The sequence below is a fragment of the Tauraco erythrolophus genome, chromosome 25, assembly GCF_009769465.1.
Source record: "Tauraco erythrolophus isolate bTauEry1 chromosome 25, bTauEry1.pri, whole genome shotgun sequence".
Lineage (NCBI taxonomy): Eukaryota > Metazoa > Chordata > Aves > Musophagiformes > Musophagidae > Tauraco > Tauraco erythrolophus.
In genome coordinates this window covers 4,966,741-4,983,296 of record NC_141489.1, presented here as the reverse complement: position 1 = coordinate 4,983,296, position 16,556 = coordinate 4,966,741, and the positions used below count along the sequence as shown (strand labels likewise).

Genomic DNA, 16,556 nt, shown 5'->3' with positions numbered 1-16,556 from the left:
CTTAGTCCCACTGCTCCTGTGCATGGTCCTGGCCCCTGCCCTCCCTTCCAGGTCCCCTCCCCATCTCCATGGTTCTGGTTCTGCCTCCTTCCTTGTTCCTTCCTTTCCAAGTCCCTCCAGACATCAGAGACCTTGAACTTCTTCCCAGGAAGCTCGAGCACTTAGGTTTCTTCCCTTCTCCAACCAAACTGATCCCTCCCTTCTCCAGCCACGACTGAGCTCTTGGTGCAACCAACGTGCCCAAAGCCTTCAAACACCCACTTCTTGGTAAGGGATCAAAGCACTGGGATGGATGGGCAGTGGGTCCTGGTCATCATGGGGACCAGCCCAAGAGATTTGCTCACTGCACCATCATGAAACACTTCCCTCAGCCCTTTCCCAGGGCTGTTTGCCCTCTGAGCATCAGGGTTTGACTTGGCAACGGAGCAGCATCACAGAGGGCAAGGATATGAATGGATAAGCACTTTGATGGCTCCTCTGCGGATGGGGTGGAAGGGCCCCAGCAGGTAGAGGGCAGGGGTTGCCGAGAAGCGGAAGATGGACTTCCCTTTGTTGAGGACTATGAATGTCTGTGGAGAAAAGAGAGGAAAGAGATATGTTAGCCCTTCTGCCCACCCAAAAACACCCACGGATCAAGTGCTGCCATTAAAGGTGAGACCTCTATGCGTGCTTTGGGTTTCCAAAGGGTTGGGACTTTAACAAGGAACAGGTGCTTTGCTTTGGAGAAGCAACCACAGCGGTCTGGGACTGTGGGTCATCAAGATGGGCTTAGATGAGACCCTGAGGCATGATGGAAAGAAGAGGAGGTCCATGCTTTGCCCTTTTTCTTAGGGCTTACATCTAATGCCAAGTCTACCCAGGGGCTAAGCTCTGCCCCTCACCTTCTTATCCTTGTAGAAAGGGTCCAGGTCCTCCAGGGGGGTCCCAATGAGCTCCAGTGGTGGGTCGCCATAGATGAGGGGCAGGTTCTTGCCAGCTTCCAGGTCGCTGCTGGGCTTGATCTCCTCTTCCTCGGGCAGTTCCACTTGCTGCCGCTTCACCTTGAGTGCCTCTGCCTCGGCGATGCGCTGCTCGATGGCGGCCAGCGAGGCGGGGGTGAAGGGGCGGAGGTTCTCGGGGCCCGGGATGTGCGGCACGCCGGCCATCCTCTCATTCTGCTCCCGGGACGCCTGCGCCCGGCCTGCCGGGGAGAGGGGGGCTGAGAAGGCAATGCCAGCTGGTGCCATTTTGGGGCATTTTTGCTCAGCCCTTGAAGCCCAGTGATGGCAGGATCTCAGCAGGTTTTTGCAAACAAGTTTATTGTAGAAATATTGAACTTGCAAGAAAGATTATTACGAGTGGATCACTTGCAGACGGAGCACCCCGTGTGCTCCTTCTCCTCCCAGACCCCCATTCAGCCCCTAAACGAAAAGCACCATCAGGTCGAGCACCATATGAGCCGAGCAGCTGGTGTCCCTGGCACCAGCCAGCTCTTGTTAAACATGCAATTTCACAACCTAGACAGGGTTGTTCGACAAAACAAAACACCTTCAGCACCAGCAGCACCGCTCCAGCTGTCTCGCCTTTACAATATGCTGTGAGGAATCGGCAGCTTTTCTCCTGCACCTTGTGCAAGCAACGTGCAGTGCTCAACACAAGAGGTTCCTCAGTCAGAGGAGCTCCGTCCTGCAGGGTCAGTGGCCATCTCATGGCACCCATCCATAGGAAACATGAGTGATGAGACAGGCTGAGAGAGTTGGGGCTGTTCAGCCTGGAGAAGAGAAGGCTCCAGGGAGACCTTCTAGCAGCCTTCCAGTACCCAAAGGGGCTACAAGAAAGCTGGAGAGGGGCTTTGGACATGGGCATGTAGTGACAGGACACGGGGCAATGGCTTTAAACTGACAGAGGGGAGATGTCGATGGGATCTAAGGAAGAAATTCTTTCCTCTGAGGGTGCTGAGGCACTGGCACAGGTTGCCCAGAGAAGCTGTGGCTGCCCCATCCCTGGAAGTGTTCAAGGCCAGGTTGGATGAGGCTTTGAGCAACCTGGTGTAGTGGAAGGTGTCCCTGCCCATGGCAGGGGGGTTGGAACTGGATGGTCTTGAAGGGCCCTCCCAACCCAAACCGTTCTATGATTCTACAACCTGCAGTGCCAGATGGCTCCGCTCCTGAGAGGAAGGGGTTAAAGCCTTATCTTGAGCCAAAAAGCAATACAATAATGGCACTTTGTAATGTTACAGAGATCAGGATGCCTCCCCAGATAGGAATATGAAAGGACATTTGGGAGACATAAGGGCGACTCCACTGAGCAGCAGAACACCAAAACAGGCTGGAGAGAGCAAAGTGGGGATCAGACGGGTGGTCGCACCCGCAGGAACAGGCTGCAGTGCCCTGAGCAAGGCCAAAACGCCCGGCAAAGGCTTCTGAGACACCAGAAAGGTTCTTGCCTTGACTCACCTTGCCTCGATGTCTGTTTGACCCACTAACACCAGAGACGAGCCCGAGGCACCATAACACGGGACCCTGCTTTGCAGGGATACTGGGACAGATGCACCTCTGTGCCTCACCCTCCCCACAACGAGCATCCCACTGGCAAGTGGTGACTCCTCCACGAACCAAAACTTCACATGATGCTGCTGAGCACCTGCCTTCCAAAAAGCTTTAGGATCAGTATTCCTCACAGCCCCACGGGGCTGAGAGCTGGAAACCTTCAGCCTAATTAATGAGAACTGGACATTTATAGCTCTGATGGGAAGAGAGACTCTGGGCACGTAACGGTATTGACTCATTCCTGCGGTGATTATAAAACCAAGCAATAAAAGCGGCGGCAAGGGCGGTATCGATTCGGAGCAGCGCAGGATAACGGCGTTTTGGGAACCGCCACGCTCCCTCGCTATTCCTGCTGGATGTAACCTCGGCACATGAAATGGATTTTCTCCTGCCAAGGGCAGGCGATCCCCTCAGCAGCGCAGCGTTGTGGGGTGCTACTGCTCACCCCCCATCGTATCCAGCCCCAGGGATGAAGCAGGGACCAGCCCCCGACTCCAACATCTCTTGGGCAGAGACCACCTTCACCCAGCTCCAGCACCGGTGCTTTGGTAGCTGGATGCAGCTGGTAGAGGAATGGGAGCAACTTTCTGCCTTTTGGAACAGGGCAAACTTTAAAAAAAAAAAAAAAAAAATCAAGTGGCAAGAGCACCGATTTTTGTATTTAAACCTGTTTTAGAACAGGGAGAGTTTTATCTTTGCTGCACAGGTTTAGTTAATAGGATAAACTGAGTCACATCACTGGAAAGCGGAGTCTGGCACTGCCTAAAATCCAACTCAGGGGTCTGAACCACTACAAAACAGGGAATCTGGAGCAGAAATCCCAGAGGGACACAGCCCCATCTCACCCCAGGCATGCTGGACCCTAAAGGTGGGCCCTCAAAACGAGTGAAAAGGGGAATTTTTGCCACCACTTGTCTCTGCAAGGGGATAGTGCCTGTAGCAGTAGGGCATCACCACTGCTTCTTCTCACCCAGAGTTATTCTGGATTTACACCCATTTCATGCTCTACTCCAGCAGCTCTGGAAACCTGCCCTCTGCATTCCCTTGGTACCAGCAACCTCAAAGCTCAAGCTGAAACCATGGGGCTGTGTCCAGCTCTATCACCTCGAGTCCTGCTGAGGATGCTCAAGCAGGACCCACAGCCCACCCCATCTGAGGACTCCCAGGAGCTTGTTGTTCTAGGCAGCCTCAGTTTCCCTGGAAATAGGGTTTTTCAGAGCTGTTAGGGCAAGCGTGCGTTACAGACCATGCCAGTGCTCCGTAGGGCTCCAGCCCCTTCAGCAGCACACCAAGGCTTCGGTGCATGGGGTGCTGCATGATCCACATCTTCCCTGGAGCCTCCCACTGGGTGCTGCCCCTCCAACCCCCCGGCAGTGCCCTGTCCCCACTCACTGCACCCAGCCCGTGGTGCTGGCGGAGGTGGTTGTGACTTCAGCTGCCACCAGCGATCACGGCAGGAGTCAGGTTTCTGCAGCCCCATGACTCTGCTCATTCCTCTGCCGGCAGGACCAAGCGCAGGCGGGGAGCTCGAGCGAGAAGCTTTCAGCCCGTGCCTCCTCTTCCTCTCGCTGGGCTGAAGCCATCGTGCTGTGCCACGTTGATCCAGCTGCCGATGGAGTAGCTCCGGGCAGCACCATGCACGGGCTCACAGCCACAGGGGAGATGCTGGGGGTTGGCAGCACCGCCCCAGGGTCCTGAAAGGGGGTATTGCACTGGATGGAGATGCTTTGTGGCTTTTTGGGGTCTTTTGCAGCATCTGGTCCGGCTCTGACCCTTTTGGGGCCACCCAGAGATGGTGGGATGACCCTGGGGAGCAGAATCAGGACTTATGCCTATGTCCAGCTCTCACATCACGGCCCTGGAGCCATCAGCATCTCCGGTTGATCTCTGCTTCCCAAAATAGAGGGAGCCAAAAGCCAAATGCAGGCTCAGCAGGGGGCTCAGCTCAGCACCCCTCTTCCCCGGTGAGCCCAGTTCCCACACCAGTACACGTGGAAGACACAGCATGGGGGACTCAGCTGTGTCCCACCACCCCAAGTGAAGTGGCTCAGCCCTGGGACCAGCCCCTCCAGCCGCCGGGACAGGGTGACCAGCCCCTCTGCCCCCAGCCTGGCACATCCTGGCACATTTATAGTGGCTGCTATAAATAACCAGGATCAAACTCTTTGCACCTCTGATAGGTAAAAGCAGTTTGGGGGCAGCAACAGGTGCTGCCCCGGGCACCAGTCGCCCCCCTGGTCCCACAGAGCTCAGCCTCAGCTCTCCCCAGGACCTGGGTGCCCCTCAAGCCCCTTGTTAAACACAAACTCTTGCCCCACCATCTGCTTTCCTGCTAAGAAATCGGTCACTTAAAGCATCTCCGCGAAGCTCTGATCTGCTATTTGTTGCCACCCTAAGTTGTGGGCTCCCAACCAACACTTGAGCTGTTGCTTTTGGACACACTGTCCATGTCCAACACCTTGACATGCCACGGATGGGCATCTCACACCCCCAGTTTGACATCAGCAGTTACCAGCAGGTAACTGGGACCACCTCCCTGCTCAGGACTGCATGGCCTTCACTTCGACAGAAATTGAGTTTCCTTTGATGTTTCTGCTACTCTGAGGCTGCGTGAATGGATCGGCCTCCAAAATAACAGGAGTGGTTTGGAAGCTACCAGAGATACTGCATAACAGGTTCTGTATGATCAGGACAGATGGAAGGGTGGCAGGGTCCTGCCTGAGACTGCTTGGACACCCACCCCATCCAGAACTGGCACTTCATCCCTGCACAGACATAACCTCCTGCAGGCTGAGGAAGAGGGGGAAGGACTTTCTTGGCTGCCATGTGCAGATGTATGGCTGTGGGGTCACGGGGCAGTCAGGGGCCTCCCCTCATCCCACTGATCCACACAGGTGCTGGGCTCAGCCCATCACCCAGGCTCCAGGGCTCTGCTCCTCCCTTCCCAGGGCACTGCTCCAGGAGAGCATCAGCACTGCCAGAGTCCTCCAGCCTGGTAATCCCAGAGAGATGCACTTGTTCCCCTACCTAGGTTTACAAAAACAGGTATGACCGGGGTGTCTCAAGTGCAGACATGCTGCTCCTGAGAGATCTCAGCTCTACCAACACCCAGGAGCAGACAGCAGTGGGACCCCCTGAGTATCCACAGTGTTGTGGCAGGACCATGGAACGTGTCTTGAGGAGCTGCCCTCACCCAGCTGCAAACCCACCCTCAAGATTCATCCTCTCAACAGGAGACAGTCTGGAAAGATGCCAGAAGAGGCTAGTAAGAGCACAAGTCCAAGACAGAATCCAGCCAGAGTGGCCATCAGTAAGTGTAACTCAGCTTCACTCACCGTGACACAGCAGAGCCAGGCGATGCTCAGCCATGAGAAGTTATCATGGGGGAGATAAACCAGCACCTTAAGATCTCTGGGAACCAGACCCTGTCACACACACAACCCAAACCCATCCTAGCACACTGAAAGCACAATCCTGCAGCACCCATTCCTTGCTACCCACACCCCAAATCCTCCCTGGACACACCACTGCCAACCCAACCAGCAACAAGAGACCCACAGCACACAGGACAACTCAACCCTCTCCATCCCTGGCTTACTTATCTCCCCGAGGATACCCAGGGTGGGGCAGGGTGCTGTAACGGGGACCAGCTGGGATGGCAGGGTTTGGGGGTGAGTCACAGCTATGGGTTCTCACTCACAGACATCTTGGGTGCTGCTACAAACACCATCCATTCTCCACGCAGCCGATCCCCGTGGCAGCTGTCTTGCGCACCCAGGAGGACCCGCAGGGCTGTGCTGTGGGTCTTGCTCTCCCAGCCCCGCTGCGTGCCCCATGAAGCCCCTCCATAGCAGGTCCTCTCCCCGTCCACAGAGGACAGGGAGCTTTATGGGGATGATTAAATACCAGAGTCCTTGTCCCCTCTGCATTTCCCACCTCTACACATCCAACAGCTCAGCCCCAGTGGTGGGAAAGGTTCCCATGGGGGAAAGGAGAAGGAGCAGGGCCAAACCCTGCCACCGCACCTGGCACGGCAGAGGGACCCCAAACAGCTCCAAACCCCACTGGGTACAGGCTGTGATGCAGGAGGTGATGTCAGCCCAGTGCCATCCAGTTTTGTTTGAGCTTCAGGATATTTGTGCTTATTGTTTTGATGATGCTTGGGTGCAGGGGGTGACACGGTGCTTTCATAGAATCACAGAATGGTTTGGGGTGGAAGGGACCTCAAAGATCATCTAGTTCCAACCCCCCTGCCATGGGCAGGGACACCTTGTTGTAAAGTCTGATGGTTGTAGGAAAAAAAAAACCTCTGTCATGGTTCTAGGGATGTCACTGCTTCAAAAAGTCCTACGGGGTGTTTATATCCTGCTGTGTTTTCCCCGAATTTTGAAAAAAACAAGTGAGGAAATTGAAAATATTGAATATGAAATGATTTTTTTCTGCCCAGAGGTAGCACAGGCGGTGGACGGGTGATTTAACGACGTGCCGAGCGGGGCCTGGAGCTGCATTAGTGTTTTCCAGATGATATGAGTTTCTAGCAGTAACGAAGATAAACACCTTCCAGTTGTGCCAGGCAAAATTAGCCGTTTTATAAACAAGTTTATGTCCCTTTCTGTAAGGTGATAATGTGCTTTTTAAGAGTCTGGGCTTTACCATCCCCAGATACGTTGTCGTCCTTAAATGCTTTGCTGTAACTACATCATGGAGACGTAGAAATATGGAGAAATATGTGAAGTCTCCAAAATTTTCTTCAGCAAACAAATGCCTCCGACATCGCCGCTGTGGGACACTGGATCTCCACTGCCGTGGTGGTTCTGAGCCCACCATGAACTCACTCTGTTTTTTAAAGGGAGCTGGTGCTACGTTTTCACAAAAAGAAAATAACACGGGTAAAAAAATTAAGAGAAAGTCACCCCAATCCTTTCCCCACTCTATTTTCAGATAGTGGTGGGCTCGAGAGACTTAGAGAATGAGAAAAAAAAAATTAATTCTTCATTTTCCAGTGTTATCCTTTGAATTCCTGAGGTTTTTAAGCACTTGGCTGGGAAGTCCCACGGACTGCATCTCATACACCAGCCTCTTGCCCGCCAAGCCCGATGAGCACCGCTGGCTCCCGTCAGCCACACGTCCCCCCGTGCCCACTCCTGTCACTACCATGGTTTTTCACCCTCTTCTCGGTGTATTTTGTTCCTTTGCCTGAAGCCTGGCCCAAGCCAACTGCACTGGCAGGAATGCAGGATGCTTCCAAGCAGCGTCTGTCATCCCGGAGAACTGGGCGAAGCTGTGCTGCCTGCAATTTGCCCGATGCTGAGCAAAAGGGATGGTCTGTTGAAAGCCCTTGGAAAACAATGCCTCAGCAAGCCCAGTGCTGGTGGATGCCTTTCCCCAGCCAGACCAGGGGGACTGAGGTGTTGCAGCAAGATCACACTTTTCGGGTGCCACCATGGTCCTCGAGGTTGGTCCAGACCAGCCAAGGTCACTGAATGCATCTTACCCACAGGTCACCCACAGCAGCAGCGATGCTGGTCTGATTGCGTGGGCCAAATGCAAAAGTCCATGCTTGAACCATTCTATGATTCTATGATTTTAAGCACACGTTGAATGAGGTCACTGCTCTGGGAATGATACTTTTCCCCTGCTTTCATAGAATTATAGAATCACAGAATGGTTTGGGTTGGAAGGGACCTCAAAGACCATCCAGTTCCAACCTCCCTGCCATGGGCAGGGACACCTTCCACTACACCACGTTGCTCAAAGCCTCATCCAACCTGGCCTTGAACACTTCCAGGGATGGGGCAGCCACAGCTTCTCTGGGCAACCTGCTCCAGTGCCTCAGCACCCTCAGAGGAAAGAATTTCTTCCTTAGATCCCATTGAAATCTCCCCTCTGTCAGTTTAAAGCCATTGCCCCGTGTCCTGTCACTACACGCCCTTGTCCAAAGCCCCTCTCCAGCTTTCCTGTAGCCCCTTTAGGTACTGGGAGGTGCTGGAAGGTCTCCCTGGAGCCTTCTCTTCTCCAGGCTGAACAGCCCCAACTCTCTCAGCCTGGCTCCAGAGCAGAGGTGCTTTCTGCCTGTTAGATGCCGCCTTTCTCAGGCAGACCAAGAGGAGGTCTCCAAACTCTCTCCAGCCCCTTTCCTGGCAGCCACCAACCAACCCCCTGCCTTGCGATGCACTTTGGGACAAGGACACTGGTGAGCCGAAGGGCTGTGCCGGTGCTTGGAGGATTTACACGGAGGAGGAGAAGGACGTGATGCACAATCCCGTGTTCCGCGGCGCGTTGCAGCAGCACCTTCAGCGGGGCCCTGGTGCCATGGGTGCCCTGCAAGTGCCAAACAAGGTGCTGCTTCCTTCCCCAGCTCCTTTCAAAGATGCAGCTGAGCCTGTGCCACCGCTGCCTCCCTTTGGAGAGCCAAATCCTTAACGCTGAACATGCCAAGGGGGCACTGCTGACCCCCCCAAAATACAACCCCTGCAGAGGTGCCTCCGCTCCTGCAACCCGCATCATAAGCGGCGTGGAAATTAATTTTGCACAGTTCACTGATTATTATTGACCTCAGTTTACCCAAAAGCTGGCACTTCAACCCGTTTGCCCCCAGCCCTACCAAAGGGACCTCCATGTGCTTGAAGGGGGGGTGGCACACAGGGGCTGGGAGCTGTGAAGTCCTCGGATACTCTCCTGGGCCACAGATGGAAATAGGATGTTGCAACACCCTGCAGCAACGCGCTAACCCCCTCCTGCCTGGAGCCAGGGGGATGCAGCCGGGGGTACCACCCCATCTCCACCTCCTTTCCATCCCACTGTCCCTACTGACCCCCGGGGAGGGCGTTGCTGGAAAGGGGACACCGGGGTGGATGGCTGCTTGGGTTTATTTTGGGGGAGGTTTGGCTGCGGTGGAGGCTTCAGCGGGTGGGGAAGGGTTAAAGTGGGGACCCTGCGCTTGCCCACTGCCCACTGCCTGCACTCGGGTGTCATCCAAGCTCCTGCTGCCAGCAGCTCTCATGTCAGGCTTGGAAAAGATCTGAGCAGTGCTGGGAAAGCAGTGGTGAGGGGGAAGGGAGGATGGCCAGGGGCTGTAATGACCTGCTACCCCCCATGGGGTCCCCCAGGCTCAGGGGGTATGGGGGGCGGGCAGCGATGCAGCCACCTTCGAGGGATGCCAGGAGGGACACGGCCCCACCAGCTCCTATAGGGACCATCTCTGAGCAGCGCTGGGAGCAGGTCCCAGACCTGATTTTGCTGCGGGATTTATGATATTGGGGTCCCTGGAGCATCTCGGGGCTGGCCTACAAGAAAGCTGGAGAGGGGCTTTGGACAAGGGTGTGTAGTGATAGGACACAGGGCAATGGCTTTAAACTGAAAGAGGGGAGATTTCCATGGGATCTAAGGAAGAAATTCTTCCCTCTGAGGGTGCTGAGGCACTGGCACAGGTTGCCCAGAGAAGTTGTGGCTGCCCCATCCCTGGCAGTGTTTAAGGCCGGGTTGGATGAGGCTTTGGGCAACCTGGTGTAGTGGAAGGTGTCCCTGCCCATGGCAGGGGGGTTGGAACTGGATGGTCTTTGAGGTCCCTCCCAACCCAAACCATTCTGTGATTCCATCATGTTGTTTTCCCATTGCAGCTCCTCTGCCCCAATACCCTGTACCAGACACCGTGCAAACCAGGACCGACATGGGGCACCATCACGGCCCTCCCTGTGCCCAGCTCCAGGCGCTGAGCCCCTCACCTTGGCTCTTGCCCTCCAACTCCTGAGGGATCTCATTCAAATCCAACTCAGGATGTGGATAAGGGGGAAGAGGGAGGCAGCTGGTCAGACAGACAGGCTCAGAGGCTGAGCACCCTCCTGGCATCTCTGGAGCTATAGCTGGGGTCTTTGCCCTCTAACTCCCCAAAGGTGCCACCACCTTCTCTCCCTTCCTCCCCTGCATATAAATGGCCTCGTTAGTCCAACCTGCTGAGCACAGAAACGACGCTGGACGGCTCGTTGTTACCTGCTGCCGCTCGCTCTCCTCCTCCCCAAATCCTGCAAGTTTCCCAGAGTGCAGGTGGAGCTGCCTGCACAGCTCCACGGGGCCCTTTTCCCCTTAGTGATGCTCACCGGACCCTTACGCAAACGCCGTATTTAAATGTCAGCACAGCCAAATCCAAACAGAGTTTTGTGTTCTTTAACCCGTTCCCCTAAATATGCCCTTTTCCCCCCAGAACTGTGATGACATCAGGTGTTTTCCTAGAAAGGACTAGAGGAGGCAGCGCCGGCGCCCACGGCATTGATCCCTCGGTGGCGTGTGTGGGATCTCCCCTGTATAGTGGAACCCGTGGGGGGGTCCCACCCTCCCCAGGGATTTACAGAATTGTCGCCCAGCAGCGATATCGGCCGTCGGATCTTTCGCAGCACCCGGGCTGATCCTTTGTGGCTCCAGTAGCGGCGGTGTGGGCAGTGTGGGCATAGGACAAACCTCACTCTGCAACTCAGCTCCGGGGAGCGAGAGCGCCGGGATGCCGGATCTGGCCCAGAGGGATGGTGGCTGTTGCGAGGGATGGAGGGGGGGGACACCAGGGTGGATGATTGCCTCTGGATAGAACCCAAAATGGCACTGGGGGGCCCCATGCGCCCACCGTGGGGAGGGTCCGAGCTGCAGGGGGGGATTCAGCACCCAAAAAAATGAGCCGAATCCCAGCCGGGCACTGCCTGTTTCTCTGCTGTCCGGGGTGGGATCTGAGCCCTGAACCCCACGTTGGGCTCACCCTGCCTCCGTGGCACCCCAAAACCCTTGGCTGTGCGCGTGGACCCCGCAGCCCTGGCATGCCAATGGGGAAACGACGGCCGCCCACCCCTGCATCCCCCCGTCACCACCGTGTTGGCACTGCACAGGGGTCCCACTGCCTCCCGCTGGCCCCACCGGGGTCCCTCCCTGCTCTCCCGTGGGGGACACGGGCTCCGTGGGGCCAGGCGCCTTCCCGAAAGGAGACACTGTGAAGCACCCGCAGACCTTTCCTGCAACCTTGGCTTGGCCAAGCTGAGGTTTATATTTAGATCCCCAGGAGGAGAAGCCAGGAGAAAGGCGACTTGGGACTTTTAAGCCCTGCCTGTAGCTCCCGTCCTCCGGGTGGCAAGGTGGCTCAGAAACCAGTCGCCCGCCGCATCCCCTGCCGTCCCCTCTCACCCCGGCGGCAGCTCCATGCCCACCGAGGGTCCACTGGCTGCTGGCACCCACATCCCTGCACCCTGCCTGTGCTTTTGCCGGGACTTTCTCCTCCCGTCGCAGGCTGTTTACCACGGAGCGGGGGTCTGGCGGGTGCCCACAGCCCTGAGCACCATGCCAGCGAGCGCAGGGGCCATCCTGCTCCCATCCGCCTCCGACGCTTGGACGGCGAAGCCCCCGTTATTGCTTGCACCGCTCCGAGCACCGCGAGAATGACAAAACCGGTGACATCCAAGACCCCGTAGACCCTTCCCGATGCCCTGGCACCAGCCCAGGGCTGAACCTGCTACTTACTGTTGGGTGGAGAGAGTGAAATCTCAAGGAGAGACCTTTTAGGGCCAGAATTTCCCTCTCCTTCGACTCCTGGAGGCTTTGGCTCGGCGAGTGCCTGTTGGCAGAGCAGCTGCTGCTGCTGTCAGATGGTCATGAGTGAAACCTGAGGACACGCGGGGTCCTTCAGGTAGCCTCGGCCCGTCTCAGCTGCGGCATTCGTCCCCCGCCGCGCCAATCATGGGGCTGGCGGCCGCCTGCAGCCCCCACGGCCGCATCGCCCAGTGCTCCTGGGGTCCCGCGGGCATGGAACCCCCCTGCGCCACGGCCACCCTGGCCATGCCCCCGGCCGGGGATGTCGGGCACCCCGGGGTGGCGGTGGCGGAGCGGGGCGTCCCAGATGTTGAGGTGGCCTCGGGCCGGCTTTGGCACCAAAGGGGCCGTGGGGAGGTGGAGGGGAGGCGGGAGGAGACCCTGGCCAGCACCTCCCCATCCATCTCTCCCTCTCAAAAGTGACATGAAATTGGAAAGGGCAGCGGGACAACTGGGAGGGAGGGAGCGGGGAGTCAGTGCCAACGCTGCTGCCAATGTTGCTTGTGAGCTGGTGGCTCTTCGGGACTGTTATTCCGGTCACGCAGCACCCAGTGCCTGCCATGGCTCCTCCTTTTCGGTGCAGACCAGGGGCATCCAGCATCTCTGCTTCGTTCCGCTCGCGCCTGCCCCTCGCTCCTGCCTTGTTTTGCACCAGCGCCGCGTTTCTTTGCACACTAGGAGCCGCAACGGTCACCCCGCTTCGACACTGGTGCCCCTCACCCCGTGTCCCTTGTCACATATCCTGCCTAGGGTGGGACACCCGGGGGTCTGAGCTGGACCAGGGTGGCACGGGATGGTGCAAAAGAGAGGTTGTGTGGTTGTCTCCCCTCTTGTCCTTCCTTTGGGTGCTCTTTGCACACCCGGGGCATTGCACAGGTGTGTAAGGTGCACAGAAGGCACCCAGGGTTGGGAGGAGAGCGTGGAGGGGTGCCCAGCTTGCAGGGCTCACCCCTTTTGGGGTGCACAGGGTTGTGTCGGGGGTGGACTGAGTACCCCAGCACCCAGCCCGGTCAGAGGGAACTCATTGCCTTTCCAACACAGCAAGACTTCTGCTGCTCCTCCAGTCCCAAAATATCCTGTAGCAACTTTCCCATGCTGGCACGGGTTTTTTTTGAGCTGAAGCACCTGCCCTCTCCAGCCTGGCATCCCTTGCTGGCACGTTCCTGTGGCAATTTGCCTTTCCCTGCCCCTCACCCGCAGGGCTCCCGGCGTCCCACGCAATCAATAAAACCAGGACCAAGACTGGAGACCCGAGCGCCCGGGGAGCCGGGAAGGGAAGTCCCTTGGCTCCTTTCCACTTATTCGCTCAATAATTTTCCTTTTCTGGACAAGACGATGTAAATACGACAGCCCAGGAGACCCGGTTCAGCTCTCGAGGGACAGGGCGTGCAGCGTGGGACAGAGGATTAGCTCCGCGTGGGAGATGCCAAAGGTGTGCTTTGGGAAGCATAACTTTGACTTTTTCAGTTAAAAACCTTCTCTCGGGTTCTTTTTGCTGATTGGGAGCCCAGGTTGGGCTCGGACCTGTGAAAGCCAAGGCAAGGAGGCAGTGAAGAGCCTCACGTCAGCTCCCTGGGGATGACTCCAAGCAGGACAGAGAGTGCCATGGAGGTCGACAGCAAAGTGACAGCCCATACCCACGGGCAAAGAACATCCCTGTGCATCCGGCAGTCGGTGGTTTTGGCCGGTGAGGAGGGCAGGGACAGGGACGTCGTCCCGCTGTGGCTTTGGGGACTTTCCACTTGCTCCATTGGTCACAGCAGGAAATTCAGGGGATGCTCGTCTGCCACCTGCCGCAAACCCAGCCTGGGCCCCACCGGGAAGCCTGGGCAAGCTGCACTGTTTTTTGGTTTGTTTTTTTTTGCTTTGCCAATAGCCCAGAGCAAACCTGGGGTGAGGCACAGGAGGGCTGGAACCCTGGGATGTGGCTCCTGCCCTTCGGAAAGTCAGGGGCATGCTGGGGTGTCCAGGCAGGCACTGGGCAGGCATGAGGGCACAGCTTTGTCTGCAAAACCAGCTAAATCCCAACCGGAATGGGAGTGTGGGGTACCCAGGGATACTCGCAACACTAATTTGGGTGCAAAAACCATGCCCTTGTCGTGACAGGGTGGGATAAGGGCAACACTTGGCACAGCTCGTGGGACACGGGGGCGTTAGAAGTGCCTTGGCTTCCACCTTCTCCAGAAGCCGCTGGTGCTGGGCACATCCAGACCCTTCTGTGGGGCTGGTGGCATCCGTGGGGGCTCTGCGGGGCCAAGCTCTGGCTGATGCGGGTGCAGGCAGGAGCTGGGCAGAGGCAGGAGCTGCCCGCGCAGGGCAGGCTGGAAACCAGCTGTGCCAGTGAGCCAGGGCGTGGGCAGGGACGTTTGTGGGGTGAACACCCCGAGTCGCAGAGCCAGGCACATCCCGGAGCAGGGCTGTGGGCACTGGCATTGGGGGCACCCTCGGCACCCGAGCAGGGGGGGCTGGCAGCCCCGGGAAGGGGCAAGGGATGCAGGCAGGGAAAGAAGCAACAGGCAAAGGCAGAACTCTTATTCCCATTCCCATCGCTGATTAACCCTCACCTGACCAGGGCTGCCTGGGGGACCCTGGGGGGCGGCCCAGCTCTTGCCGAAGCCCTGGGACACGTGCGGGGCTGGGTGCACGCTCCCCCGTAGCGCTGCGGCCCCTTACCTTAATCCCTGGGTGCTCTCAGGACCCCGGGCAGAGTCATTTGGTGCTGGCACCCAGGGCCAGCAGCCCCCCGGGACGTGTCGGGGTCCCTCCACGCTGACCCAGCCTGTATCCGGAGCGGTCTGTGCAGGGACACTGCACTCCAGGGCTGACACCTCGGATCCGATGTCACGGCCCGCGGCAGCGGTGCGGGGCCGCAGTGCCACCCACCGGCTCTGGAATAAACACCCCCTCTTCTCCCCGACACCCTTCTGCCCCAGGAGGGGACAAGGGACCCCAGGACAGGGTGGGCGATGGTGGTGCCGGGCTACTGCGGCATCCTGGTCCATGCTGGAGGGGAGACGGGGAAAACCAAGCTCTGCTCTGCCCAGGCTCTGCTACCCCAAATCTGCGGCTGTAGGGCACGGTTCACCCTAGGGATGCCAAAAAACCGTTCAAAAGCATTTTCTGCAGATGGAAGGTGATGCACAGCCCCTGCGGTGCTGGCACGTCAGCCCTCGCACACCCATGGTGGGCTCCTGCCTTTGTGGGCTCTGCCGGGCACCGGGGAGGCTGCGGGGGTGATGCCCAGCAAACCCCAGTGGGTGATTTGGGGTGCAGGTTTAGCACCCAGAAAGGCTTGTTTCCAGCTGAAAAGAAATGCCAAACTCGGTATTTTCAAAGCTTTATGGCAACTGTGATGGTCCCACTGAGCATTCCCAGCGCTGGCATGATCTGCTGCTGCTGCTGCTGTCGCACATCCTTGCCGAAACAGCATCTTCCTCACCGATGATGAAGGGAGATACAGATCCACCTGCAGTCTCTTGGCGACTTTAGGCAGGCATTTATTTGACAGCTGCTGTGCTCTTCTGGAGTTTTCCCAGCCAGCAACACAGGATGTCACTGGCCCAGGGTGTCATTTAACGCAGCATCTTCCATCTCACCTCAAGTCTGGAGCTCTGTTTCCTTCTCAACGCCTCTTTGTGAGACCAGACGGGATCTCCGGAGATCCTGCCATCTGGAAAAGGGCCAACCAGTGGGTTTAATTTAAGGAAGGACATATGGCCACATGGAGAAATTACAACCCAGGAAGGGTGAGAAGCTCTGCTGAGATCGGGTGGCTCATGCCTTGGGAATACGGTGCAGCTGGGAGAGGCCAGGAAGTTTGAGGAAAGGGCATTTGAGGCTTTTCTCCCTCCTGGAGACGTTTGCCAAGGCAGGAGCTCTGCCCAGGGAGGGCAAAGGATGCTCGGTGGGTGAACGGGGCCAGGCTGTGGTGCAGTAGCGGTAGGGCTCCTGGGTGCCGTGTCCAGGAATCTTCCCATAAGGGAAACAATTATGTAAACCGAGGAAGGAGGGGAAAAATAACCCGCAGTAAATCCCTTCAGCGTTGGGGCCGCTTCGGTTTTCATTCCAGTGCCAAATGAAAAGTGCCAGACCACAGACTCATAGAATGGTTTGGGTTGGAAGGGACCTTCAAGATCATCTAGTTCCAACTCCCCTGTCCTTTGTGACATGATATTTGTGTTTCCTACCCAGTCCTGGGGCAGAAAAGCTGGAGAAACTCTCTTCCCTTTGCCGAAAACACCGACCAAACTGTGAAGAAAGCTTTGAGCAGGTGAGACACCATCACAGGGGTCCATAAAAGCCACCAGCACCTGAGCAGGCAGAGCCTTTCCCCACCACCCTCTGAGGATGCCAGACCCAGAACCTACAAAATCCTTTTTATTGTGTTTCTGGGACTGTAACCGTGGAGCTGCACCACCACCACCACCATTCTTGAGGATTTATTTCCCCCGATCACCATCCTTG

The 16,556-nt window shown here is 57.1% G+C and overlaps 1 protein-coding gene across 1 annotated transcript in view; it reads right to left on the bottom strand.

Moving 5' to 3' along the window:
• SCN4A (sodium voltage-gated channel alpha subunit 4) overlaps positions 1-1,187 on the bottom strand; it is a 31,955-nt gene extending 30,768 nt beyond the window's left edge. Inside the window, exons 1-2 of the mRNA XM_009980031.2 lie at positions 882-1,187; positions 451-569 (exon numbers count right to left, since the gene is read on the bottom strand). Of these exons, the coding sequence (XP_009978333.1) occupies positions 451-569; positions 882-1,145 (383 nt within the window). The 5' untranslated portion in view covers positions 1,146-1,187. The remainder of the gene's footprint in view (positions 1-450; positions 570-881) is intronic.
• Between the last annotated feature and the right edge of the window lie 15,369 nt (positions 1,188-16,556).